This window comes from Saccostrea cucullata, unplaced genomic scaffold (genome assembly GCF_032062105.1).
Source record: "Saccostrea cucullata isolate Sc308-1 unplaced genomic scaffold, CSIRO_AGI_Scuc_v1 ctg15441, whole genome shotgun sequence".
Lineage (NCBI taxonomy): Eukaryota > Metazoa > Mollusca > Bivalvia > Ostreida > Ostreidae > Saccostrea > Saccostrea cuccullata.
Genome location: NW_026918965.1, coordinates 1 through 13,474, shown reverse-complemented (window position 1 = coordinate 13,474; position 13,474 = coordinate 1). Strand labels below are relative to the sequence as shown.

The window sequence follows — 13,474 nt, the reverse complement described above, 5'->3', positions numbered from 1 at the left end:
CGTAGTTTTTGTAAACAGGGCATGAGCTCCGTTATTGTTAACTTAAGGTTACAATTCACCGGGTGCGTTCAATTGTTAAAGTCTGCTCACCACAACTGCACAGACTGACAATATAATGTGTGTATATTTTGCTTTCGAACATTTCTGCTCTCAATTTTCTGGATTATAGTTGACTAAATTTGAGAAACTTTAACCTTCCCAAAAATTGTCCTTTGGGGCATTAGTGTTTCACAAACACAACTTCTTTTTATTCCACTTTCCATTTAAAAAACAAATTTTATAAAACTAAAGCACATCTACATCAAAATGAAACTTCTCAAAATCTCCATGATTTTTGTTACTGTAAAATCACATAATTGTGTGGGGTCAAATTATTGTGGTTTGAGGAAAAACTCTTTGTTCTTGGGGATTTGATTTCATGGATAAAGAATTGAGTACACTAGTTATGTATGTAAAATTTTACATTTCATGGGTCTCTTCATACCTCAAAAATAATGAAAATTAACCCATCCACCCACTGCACACACCCCAAAATTTTTAATTTTACAGTGTTAACTGCCTTTTTTTGCAGACTCTTGAAAAACAAAACATAATTTTTGTTTAATTTTATTTACTTTGATCTCTTTTAAACATGTATGTCATTTCAACACAGTGAATAACACGAACGATGGCAGTATGAAACAGTTCATAATGGAATAAACACCGATCCATTCACAAGTCCATATTTAGTCATCTAGTCTTTTTATAGTATTATGACATCCCTCTCAATGCTGACAGAGGTTTATATATTGATCACTCTACTAAGTTTCTGTACTCTGTTTAGTAAAACATCTCCTTGTTTTATAGTGGCCTGAAAAGAAAATCAAAGTTATTAGAGAATTATTGTAGCCCATTTAGCCTGTTTAAAATGATTTCTAATGATGTAATCCTCCTGATAAAGGTTTTTGAATAATAATGAATTCAGTTTATTACAATTATTTATCTGAAGCATTATCATAACAGAAAGCCTGCATCTTTATGTTAATCAATTCTCCTTGGAGAAATAAAAGTATAAACTTGAATAAAGCACCCCACACAGCCCTGATGACCCCAACCCACAGCTCTAATGACCCCAACCCACACCCCTGGACCCAAGACCATAAACTGAGAACAGACTTAAGTCAAAATTCCAAATCAATAAAACTTTGGAAATAATTTTGATAACAGAACAAAATTTCTTCCATATGTTTAAATTTGAATATTATACAAACCTGCAAATTTTTGATAAAGTATGTATTATAAAGATACTTAGAATCAAAATTTTGACTTCAGTTTGTTCTCAGGGTTTGGTCTCTGGGCCAGATGACCCGACCCCACAACCCTGATGACCCCATTCCACTGCCCTGTTGAAGGTGTAACTCACCTGATATTGCCAATTTTTACTGTCTGGTCGATTAGTTTCTACAATGCCTTTCACTTTGTCTATTTTACAATGGAGTCTACCGGCTGCAATAAATCTGGCCAGCTCCCTATTAAAAAAATTATCATCCTGTATAACATGCACCTTTTAATTATTAGATAGGTATAATATGACAGTAGTTCCTGATCTTATTTGTCACCCTCTTTAAATTTAGTTCCAACTTTAAATTAATGTTTATCAATATCTTGCTTTCGATAAACGTTTTTAAAATTACTTTTTCAAACAAATCTTACTGGTCAATGAACTCAGTGGTGACCCCAAAAGCGTTGGCCATGTAGTCCAGAGTGAGGCTGCGGTAGGACTCCAAGAGCTGGGTGTAGGTGATGATCCTCATCTCTCGGGTGTAGTACCTGTAGTGGGGGGACAGGAAGCGGTCAAACTTCAGCAGGTCCTCCACCTGAGCTGGAATTATAACACAGAAATGTTATCATAGTCTAATTTATTTATTACCGTATAAAATACAAAAATTAGAGCACCATAAATGATTAATGGTGATTTAACGGTTGCACTGTTATACTGGTGATGCATCAGCGTGATCCAACACATACCGTACCTAGATATCTAAGACACAAACTTAGATATCTGATAATTTTGTAATATTTACCTGAACGCAAATGTACCTAGATGTGGGATGAAGACTGATATTTATCTAAACACATGCCTAGATATTTGAGGTAGCCTGATATTTTATTTTGTCTGACACATACCTAAATATCTGAAGAAGTCTGAGTAATGGCAGTCATAGAGAGAGAACAGGAAAGATCGGATCTTTGGTAGACTGTGTAGGACTTCTAAAATCTCAGACCCCTTCACAACCTGTCAAAATATTACACAGTCAATTTACCAGTACTCAACTATAATAACATTCATATTATCTATACATATTTACATTTAATTTTAAAAGCATAAATCAGAAATTTGCCTTAAGAAATTTTCAATGACTTCTGTTAATCAAATATTGTTTTCACAGTTCTTGATGTAGGAAAACACTTTTTCATGTTAAGGATGCATTAACCATGTTAAATAGGTGACAATACTTTTTTCCAAATATAAAATTTTCAAAATATCTGTATTGGTGTTGGGAATACACTTTTTACACAAGTGTACACTTTTAATTAACTATGCTTTACTTTAACTATGCCAATATCACAGCAAAATTTTAAATCATTTCCCTATATTAAATCCAAACCTACCTTCTCCCTGAGCTCTGGTCTCTCTAGAGCTATCATACTACACAGTACAGTGTAGGTGACAAACGACTGGTAATCCATCAGTTCATACGAGGTGAAGGTCGCCACAGTGTCAAGAAACAGGGTCGCCGCCTGCTTGAAGTCTCTGATTGACATACAGTAGATCCCACGGTAAACTTTCAGGCGGTTCCTGCGGTCCCAGTCACCACCCTCATCAATCAGACTGCAAAGACATGGGAATATTTTATAAAATGCACCAAGAAAATGTTTTCTATCAGACTATGAACAAAACAGATTTTTATACTATAGAAATTAATAAAATTACTCATTTTGTGGGGGATTCTAATATTTGCTTCATTGTAGGAACAGAACAAAGAATTCATGTTCACCATAAAATGTTCCAACTCCAACAAATGTATCATGTTTCTAAATATACATGTATAAACCCAACATTTTGCCCTATGATAATAATTGATTTTAGTACATATGCACTATAAAGTTTATTATTTGAATACTTTTGCATATTCTTAAAACTGAATATTAACAACATGAGAATATATACATGTACTCAACAATATACTGTAATGTTTTATAACCACAAATGCAATTCCTTTTTAATTCTTGACAAAAAAATTAAGTTTTCATATTAAAGATAGGGAGTTTTTCATTTCACATGGATGTCTTTTGAGGAGACATGTTTGAGGAGACATGTTCCAGCCAGTACCTCTGAGCTTTTTCCAGGTTCCGTGTAATGAGGTCATGGTCCATATAAAACAGACCCATCCTGATGAGGTGAAACACAAGGTCCAATCTGTATCCAAGGGTAACAGTCTTCTCCTGGGTCTTCCGAAACTGGGTTAATGAGGCCTCCTACAAATTCAAATACATATACCAATATTTAGTTTATACCAGCAATACAGGGCCCCCCTCCCCCCAAAAATTGAAGAAGATCATCAATATTTAGTTTATAATACAGAGTGCCCCAAATAATGAAAGTAGAGTCTTATGATTATGATAATGTACACTTTAATCATGAAGTTCCTCATTATTAACAGTCAGGGGCATAACTTAAACAAGTTATTTTCAAAAATAACTCAAATGAGTTATTTTTTGTCTGAATGAGTTACTTCTCTTTGCTATGACCTACTTTTTCCCAGCCTTAATAACTCAAACACGTTATTTTCCCAAAATAGCTTCAATAAATTAATAACTTGTTTAAGTTATTTTGTGTCATTCTTCCCTAACTTCACACCCCGTGCACCAAAGGATTTTGCTCGTGCACCAAGACAAAAATAAATGTTTGATTAAATCTAAACCTTGCTCAATGCTAGAAAAGTGTTCAAAGTCTTGGGAAAAGTAGGGATTTTTTTTTACTTAATGATAAAAATTGGACATATACACCATGTGGATAAAACCACAAAATAAGGAGTAAAATGCTGTTTATCTCCACCTCCTCACCAATTCTCCATTGGAGTCAGTGAACTCCATCTAGTATTACATAATGTGATCCCAAAATGCAATGCAATTGGCAGGAAATACAAAATTTCTAAGAAATCAATGTCCAAGCAGGATATAAAAATAACTTTTAAGTTATTTTTAAAAGTAAATTTGAGTGTGTAAAATAATGTAAAATAACTTATTTAAGTTATTTTTTTTATAACTTGTTTGAGTTATGCCCCTGACTGATTAAGAAATATTTCGTACAATATTCTGATTATTACCTTGTCTCCAACTTTACATAAATATTCTGCCTTCTTCAGCATGAATTCTCGGACTTCAGTTTCTCCCAGATTTTTCTCAGCGTCCTCTATAGAGGCATCTATTTTCTTGAGTTCTGCTTCATTGGCTGCCTTCATTTTCTTAAGGAGGCTCTCATCACACTTCCATTTCAAATCTTTACACAACTGCTCATAAAATGGAGCCATATCTGTCAACGAAAAGATGAACAGTCAATACTCATTATCTTGAATTCAATGGGACGGATGATAAAAAAAACTTGAAATATCAATAGGGTATAATACTGGATGTGTACATCATTTGGCGTATTCAAAATTTAGCGCAATCAATGGATATGGACTTGTTGGTTTAATCATGAATTAGTCCTACACATGTTCGTGCCTGTATTACATTTATAAATGATTTTTTAGCAGTATTCATGAATAAGCTCATCATCGTCCACACCAAAGCCGCTAAAATATGAAGCCTGCGGCCAATTCCCAGTTTTCGTAATGATGCCGGTTCTGACCTTTTACTTAGATGCAAAAAACATCAAAATCGTAAAAAAAACCCTGAAAAATGTCATATATTTCAGATTACATGGACTAGTGACACCAGACCAAGATTTTTAGTACCTACAATATCTCGTTGAGATAAGTCAACTGTATATGCCTAACATTCCTTCTACCAGTGAATATCTAAAAAAAAAATTTAAACCCCTTAAATCAACAAAATTATTTGAAATTTATATATTTGTGATTTATTTAATCCTGAACAAATGAAACACTAAGCAGTACAGGGATTTATCAAGGCTGTTTTTACTACCGGTAAACGGTACCTTTCCCCTCTTGAGAAAGGTGAAAAATTCCCCTTTTTCAGATAGAAAAGTCTCCAATTAAACGGAGAATATTTAAAACATCGTACTGAAATTTTCCGTTTTTGTCCGATTGATGTTTAACAGCATATCCTAATTCACAATCCTAGTCATTCAAACGCTTTTAAAAGAGAGAGTAGATTATTCAAGCTTCTAGTTGATATTGATCGGTAAACATGTGCCATGTCCATGATGTCAAAAATATACGTGTGCGATTGCAGAGTTAAGAAAAGTGTAGATGAGTAAGATGGAGCTTAAATCACTATGAATCGGAAGAATGGAGTAACAACAAAAACAATGTTAGTAGTGAAACATGAAAAACAGAATTGATTTGTGATAGATATTGAGAGAAAAAAATTAATAAAGTACTGACCTGGTTTAAATTTGTTTTTTGTTATTTAAAATTTTGTCTCAAAAGTGAAGTTTTTGTGGCCTTTGTAAAGGTCTACAAATGACCCTCAGAAGCTCTAAGAATGCAGGATTTTGCTCCATTTATTTAAAAATTTTCCGGGGGGGCACGCCCCCAGACCCCCCTAGAATATTCGCGCCTCCGGCGCTCAGATCGAGCCTGCGGCTCTCATTTTTCCCCTTTACATATAAAACGGTAGTAAAACAAAATAGCTAGATAAATCCCTGCAGTAAACAATGACACATGAGTTTTGAACAATGTGAGTGGTCGATTTTTCAGGAAACTTACTATTCGCTTCAACTGCGGCCAAAAGTTTCTTCTTGATTTCAACATCATTTTTGTATTTGTCAGTTTCTAAAAGAAATTTCCACTGGGCATGCTCAAAATTTGGGTTTTTCTCTAAACCTTCTTCTTCTAAATTTTCTATCGGCATTTTTGTTACAGGAAGTTGTACTGTTCTGAATTTTAGGAATCTCGATCCCGATTGATAATCTCAAACTTAGTGTCACCAAGAAATCCGCGCATTGAGATGGTTTGCGCAAAAGTGAAAATTAAAATAAAAATTTTTATGCCCCTGTAAACGAAATTTCAGGGGTATATAATTTTGTAGTGTCAATCTGTCTAGGCGTCTATAGTGTCTGTCTCTCTAGTTGTCTTGCTGTCTGTTTGAACTTGAACCTTGCCAATAACTTTTGACTGGGTGAAACTATGGATCATATAGGTGTATTCCTTGCAACAATACCTTTTTGAGTACCACCAAATTTGACCTCTTGACCTTGACCTTGGAGTTTGACGCACTTTTACACTAAATTTCTAAACTTTAACCTTGGCCATGTTGGCCATAACCTTTGAACGATAAGGACTACAGCTTTCAAACATAACATATGTAATTCTTGTGAAAAGACCTTTCATTGGATACCAACAAATTTGACCTCTTGTCTTTGACCTTAAAGATTGGCCTAATTAAAAAAAACTTTAACCTTGGCCATATAACTTTAATTATTTAGAACGTCGAGGTCTAGGGCTTTCATATACGCATATACTTCACATATGTAACCCGTGTTCAAATTTAAGACCTTTCATTGGATACTAACAACTACGAAAGAATGTGGGCGCACTAGATAGGCAGTCGTCAGGAATCAATGACACGAAACAATTCAGATTTAAATGTCCAAGCACCATGCATCATCTTATACAATGAACCTAGAAACTTCATGGGTATGGATTTCTGTCTTCTGTTTGTATATTTGTAAAAAAAAAAAAATTTAATTAAAAGGCGCCATGAAAGATACATTATCTATGCTGGATACATTTAACAGAATATAATAGAAGACTAACACTAAATAATTTTTGTGCTCAGTTTTCAAATGCAATAAAAAAATTGAATGTAAAGAAAAGATAAAAGATGCTTTTTTTTAATATATTCAATATTTTTTTTTATCATGCAGGACTGGTGTAACTTTGTAGTTACAATTTCATGTATGTTTATTTCTATTTGGAAACGTTAGCACTATAAATGACAAAATGTGAACACATCGAAAAATAAAACAATTAATGTAAAATTATTTTTATAAACATAATTTGCAACTTTATATGGAATGCCATATACGACAGCCAACTGCTTACTGCCAACTGCTGACTGCTTACTGCCAACTGCCACACATATTTGAATAAATTTTATATTTGTATTGATATTTATATGAATTTTCACCAAAAAAAGCACGAATTCAGGACATTTCTTCCAAGGGGGTCACCCTGGTAAAATTAAATTGAATAAAATGACCAATATGTTTTATCTCATGTAATATTCAATATCTGCGGTTGATAAAGTACATTGATTATTTTTTAAAATTTGTTTTCCTATTTGAAATAGGTAATAAAATGACTATTTTCTGCTTTTAATGTTTAAAGACCCCCCCCCCCCCCCTCCCCCGCAGACAACAAAACCTTTGAAGAGAGAATAATAATAATAATAAAGATTTGTCGTTTCGCAGAGAAAGATGTTTTGAAAATAAATTTCCGTTTTCCATTATATTTTATAGTTAAAAATTTCCTCAAATTAAAGATGTAAAAAAAAGGGGGGAGGGGGGGAGGGGGGCAATTAAATTTTGTGCAGTCATACGTTAAATAAACTAAACGAACTACCGGTATAACTGACCTTGGACCCTCCACTTAGCATGCTTAAATAGAAAACGCCGATCAAACATTTATATCTCTTGGTTTGTACAAATAAAATATGTTTTACATGTATAGATCTAGAGAGAGGGGTCCGGAACACCCCTCTGAAATTGTGAAGTTATTTAATGCACAAACTAAACCAACTAAAAGTTATTTGATTCGTGCTAAGTTGGTTTGAAAAATGTCATACACATGAAGGTATGATGCATAAGAACCCCCTCTCCCCGGCCGAAATAAATTTTCACATTTAGGAAAGGACTTTACGTATTTTTTTCTTGTCAAGAAATTTCTGGTTTGGATTTTTTTTACCAGAGTGACCTTCTTGGAACAAATGTCCTATAGATCCGCGCCTTTTTTTTAAATTTACATAAATATCAATATAAAAATAAAATTTATGCCAATACAGTATGTGTGGCAGTTGGCAGTAAGCAGCTGCCAGCTGGCAGTAAGCAGTCAGCAGTTGGCAGTAAGCAGTTGGCTGTCGTATATGGCATTCCATAACTTTATGCAAGGAGTATTTTTTTTTTTTTTACTACCAATTCAGAAATTTCAAGCAAAAAAAAAAAAAAAAAGAAAAGAAAAAAAAAGAAAGAAATCACAGTATTCGAACCTAAAATGCTGCTTCGATATACATGTATGTCGAATCCAGCGACAAACCAGTGTAGCTACCGCGGGGCACTATACATATCTAGTATTTAAATCATTATTTAAAGCCAAAGCCCTATATACAATTGGACTTTTCCAATTTTCTACCAAAAAATAAATGGAAAAAGTTTAGATTTTGGTATTTCTGGGTCGTCTCTCCATTTTTTAAACAACTGAAATAAATTTTACGGTTAAAATACACTTATAACGCCTTTAAAATTCATGGAGAGAAGACCCAGAAACAACAAAATTAATGAAAAACGGCTATAAAGGAGTCGGTTTATTCCCACTTAGCCAACATTTTGAAAAATCCTATTCCCACATAGCCAACATTTTGATTTTTACACCTGAGTGATTAACAGGCTATAGTCTGTTTTCTGGTATGCGTATATATTAATTACCTGAGAATTATTTCCTTTGGGAAATAAAAACAGTGTAAAAATATACCAACCAGAGTTAAAATTTGATTCAAAATAAATATAAATTAAAGAAAAAAAATTAAAGTTCAATAATTTTTTAATGTAAAAAAAAGTAGCAAAATTTAACCAGAGAATTAATTAATTCAAAAAAGTAATTAATTTAAATTTATGAATAAAATATTAATATCATTTACGTAAAAAAAAAATAGAAACAAATACATTATTTTGGACAACACAACATATGTTTATTAGAAAATAAATAAAAACAATTTAGACTCTTTGAAGAAATAATTATGCATAATCATCAAAAAAGGTTGTGTTTATACTAGTGAAAATGCTTGTACTTAATATTACCGATAAACAAGTTAAGTATATACCGGTAATTATTTTATAAATGATTATAATTGAATGTTTTTTCAAAGAATCTAAACTAGATCAGCATAATTATTACTTTCCATTAAAAAAAAATCACTATCAAAAAAAAAATGTTTGTTTTATTTATGTCTTATTTATTGCTGTGAGATGTGAAAAAAAACTCATAATAAAATATCATTACTTTACACAAGTGTTTTTCTTGAAATCGGAAAAATCGGGTCGGCGGATCCGTAAAACAAAAATTATAATTTCTCTCGCCTTATATTTGAAATATAGTAGTAAACATGGTAAATGTATCTCTAAAAAATAAATTTAAAGTTAGTTTTCATAATTATATTTCAAGGATGAAAACAATAATTCTTGAAGTTTATATTTGAAGTATAGCAGTACATATGCATGGATATCTAAAAATAAATTAACTTAGTTTTCATATTTATATTTCCAGATAAAAAAATTCAATGTACGCATTTATCATTTTAGGTTTACACCAATGTTCAGATATAATTAAATGTAATTCTGTAGAGAAAGAGAATTTCTTGTTCATTTTATATTTGAAATAAGAAGACATCTAAAATAATTTTAAAAATAATGAAATATTTTTTTAAAAATCATGGTTTTAATTTAAAAAAAAACATTATTTAATATTTTTATATGAACAATTTGATATTTATGAGAAAAAAACAATTAAATATTTTATATTATCCTAATAAGAACTAGTGCTAATTGTAACGGGAACCGTTACAGATGTTCCCCAAACGCTCCCCAACTCCCTTTTGGTGCCATATTCCCTGTAAGCTTCATTAAAAACACAAATTCTGTGCAATTTTCACTTTAACAATGTTTTCCCCAAAGGATACCAATTATATTCAAATTTTAGCATTGCACTCGTGCGCATGTGAATGCATGTGCTTTATGACCATATCATCTTGACTACACTATCTATATATTTTAATATACTATTTATTAAAGCATTCAGTCCAAAAGTATTAAAAATCACTCATTCAAGTGTATTTTCAATTTCACTCGTTCAAATGCACGCACGTGCGTGCACGTGCATGATGACCATACCTTCTTATGGGAGTCCCTTATATTTATCTATGTTCTAAATCCCATCCTGTTTGGTTGAAAAACAAGGGAGTTATAGCCATTTCAAGTTTCAGCCAATCAGATTGCAGCACATGTGCATGCGCGTGATTTCATAAATATTTTTCTATATCATATTGTAGGATATCTTAATGTATGACTATGTTTTAAATTTCAAAGCATTTCATCAAAAAACAAAGGAGATATAGTTATTTAAAGTTTCAACCAATCAGATTGCAGCACACGTCCATGCGCATGATTTCTTGAAATTTTTTTTAATCATATTGCAGGATATCCTAATGCATGACTATGTTTTAAATTTCAAAGCATTTCGTCAAAAAATAAAGGAGATATAGCCATTTAAAGTTTCAGCCAATCAGATTGCAGCACACGTGCATGCGCGTGATTTCATGAAATTTTTATACATCATATTGTAGGATATCCTAATGCATGACTATGTTTAAAATTTGAAAGAATTTCTTCAAAAAACAAAAGAGATATTGAGATTTTAGTTTCAGCCAATCAGAGCAAAGTGCACGTGCACGCGCGTGAGTTCGTGCTATTTTGACAGTGTCATAATATTAACACTATTAATATATCCTCATGTAATGAGTTTCAAAGCATTTTATCAAAAAATATAAAAGTTATGGCTATATTAAGTATATCAGTCATTAAACTCACTTCACGCGCCCGCACGTGCAGGCGTATGCGGGCAAAATGACCTTCGTTCAGCACACCTACACAACACACCTATTAACCCTAAAAAGGTTTTAACTTAGTTGGGTGAACAGTTTCTGAGAACACTTCCGGACAAAAAAGTACCGGAGAAGAAATAAGAAGAAAAAAGAATAATAATAATAACTAGAGCAAAGCTCGTTGCAAAGCAACGAGTAGGTCTTCCGTCCTGTTTGACCGGAAGTAGCTTTAATTTTTAACAATAATTAAAATAAAGCGCCAAAATGCTTTAAATCCTCTAAATTATGTTAATTAATGCAAAAATAAGCCATTTTTCACTACTTCCGGTTTGACCGGAAGTACCGACGACAGACGGAAAATTAATTTTTAAGCTCCAAGAGACATATGTTACCTCAAAACTGGTCAAGAACGGCAAAAATAAGCGTTCTTCGACTACTTCCGGTTAAACCGGAAGTGACGACGCCAGACGTATTTTGACGACTTCAATAGATTGAGCTTGACATTTTAAACATATTTGTTTCTTTGACGTATTACAAATTCTCAATTCTTTTTGAGATATAAAGAAAAAACTTTCGGCCCCTCTAGGCCCTTAATTTTAGGGGCCAGCCCTTTTTTCGAGATAGCTTTTGAAAGATCGTGACATTCTCTATAATTTTTCTTCAATATGTTTTTACAAAATATTAACATGTAAAAAGATATTGCCAAAAATGTGTGAAAAATTTCTAAATTCCCGATTGGACTTTTTTCGAGCCATAGCGAGCGCCGACGTGCTGCACTTCCGGAGAATAAGAAAGGTGTGTGTCACATTAGCACATATTGCTCTATCATCGCTGAAAATCTTACATTTCTATCTAAAAGCACTTTTGAGAAAAATGCTGGACAATGTGACCCTCTGAAAATCACTAAACTGCGGAAATCTTGAAACCGGAAGTGACGTCATAAAAATAAAAAATTATATATCAGGTTTGATTGATGTTCCATCAGTCCTGAGAGTTTCATGAAAATCGACCGAGCCGTTTCCGAGAAATCGCGTGCACAAAATCGGTAAAAAAAAAAACAATAATAAAAATAACTAGAGCAAAGCTCGTTGCAAAGCAACGAGTAGGTCTTCCGTCCGGTTTTGTCCGGAAGTGCCGGAAGTAACGGAACAAAAGAAAGCAGTGAGCTAAGTAGTCTCAAGTGACTTTATAATTTCAATTTTGCATGAAAACCTTCAAAATAAGCCATTTTTGCTACTTCCGGTTTGACCGGAAGTATCAACGACGGACGGAAAAATTACTTTTTATGCTCCCAGAGACATATGTAACCCAAAAACTTGTCAAGAACGGCAAAAAACACGTTTTCCGACAACTTCCGGTTTGGCCGGAAGTGACGACGTCGGACGTATTTTGACGACTTCAATAGATTGAACTTGACATTTGAAACAACTTTGCTTCTTTGATGTATTACAAATTCTCAATACTTTTTGAGATATAAAGGAAAATCTTTCGGCCCCTCTAGGCCCTTAATTTTAGGGGCCAGCCCTTTTTTCGAGATATCATTTGAAAGATCTTGATATTCTACACTTCTTTTGTTGTATATGTTTTAACAAAATATTTGCAGGCCCCTCTAGGCCCTTAATTTTAGGGGCCAGCCCTTTTTTCGAGATATCATTTGAAAGATCTTGATATTCTACACTTCTTTTGTTGTATATGTTTTAACAAAATATTTGCAGGTAAAAAGATATTTTAGAAAAGGTGTCAAAAATTTTGATATTCGCGATAGGACTTTTTTCGGGCCATAGCGAGCGCCGTCGTGCAGCACTTCCGGAGAAAAAGAGTGGTATGTGTCACATCAGCTCATGTTGCTCTATCATCGCTGAAAATTTCATGCTTCTGTGTTGAGTGCTTTTTGAGAAAACTGCCGGACAAAGTGACCCTCTAAAAATCACTAAATCGCCAAAATCTCAAAACCGGAAGTGACGTCATCAAAACAAAAAATTATCTATCAGCTTTGTTTGATATGCTGAAGACGGAAGACCTTAACTAGATGCATTCTTGTTGCTAGGGCAACAAGTAGGTCTTCTGACCGATTTTTCTGTAGAGTTCTATGCAGCATCATGCCATAAAAAAGTTTTCAGAATGTATTTTTTCGTTTACATTCATTTACAGTAGTTTCTCAAAACAGACCGTGATTGTTCCAGGTATTTCACAAAATATCTCTAAATATAGCTTTTAAAAATCGGCAAAATCTTCCACACATGTTATAAAAGAGTGAAAAGTAATTTGCAACTGAAAAAAGACAAAAACAAAGAAAAAATTGGAGGAACGCCCCCAGCGGGATTCGAACCCGCGACAGTAAGACAAAGTTTGGTTTGGTCATATCTTTGCAATAAACGCACGCATGAAAAAAATGAAAACATATATAGATATCTTTGAAGACGCTCTATAA

At 33.1% G+C, this 13,474-nt stretch overlaps 1 protein-coding gene across 1 annotated transcript; it reads right to left on the bottom strand.

The window, feature by feature from the left end:
* Positions 1–589: 589 nt before the first annotated feature.
* Positions 590–6,109, bottom strand: LOC134276533 (26S proteasome non-ATPase regulatory subunit 6-like). The gene is made up of 8 exons (XM_062758781.1): positions 5,937–6,109; positions 4,371–4,576; positions 3,374–3,519; positions 2,653–2,872; positions 2,167–2,275; positions 1,693–1,861; positions 1,403–1,508; positions 590–850 (listed from the first exon to the last, which is right to left on the bottom strand). The coding sequence occupies exons 1-8, from the start codon at positions 6,079–6,081 to the stop codon at positions 782–784; spliced, it is 1,170 nt and encodes a 389-aa protein (XP_062614765.1). The 5' UTR covers positions 6,082–6,109; the 3' UTR covers positions 590–781.
* Positions 6,110–13,474: the final 7,365 nt, after the last annotated feature.

What these genes read in the sequence shown, in the direction of transcription:
- LOC134276533 (XM_062758781.1), bottom strand. Translation starts at nt 6,081, where the DNA reads ATGCCGATAGAAAATTTAGAAGAAGAAGGTTTAGAGAAAAACCCAAAT. An exon ending in GGCCGCAGTTGAAGCGAATA is followed by an intron (nt 4,577 to 5,936) that starts GTAAGTTTCCTG and finishes TTTCGTTGACAG; the next exon opens with ATATGGCTCCATTTTATGAG. An exon ending in TATGTAAAGTTGGAGACAAG is followed by an intron (nt 3,520 to 4,370) that starts GTAATAATCAGA and finishes TTGAATTTGTAG; the next exon opens with GAGGCCTCATTAACCCAGTT.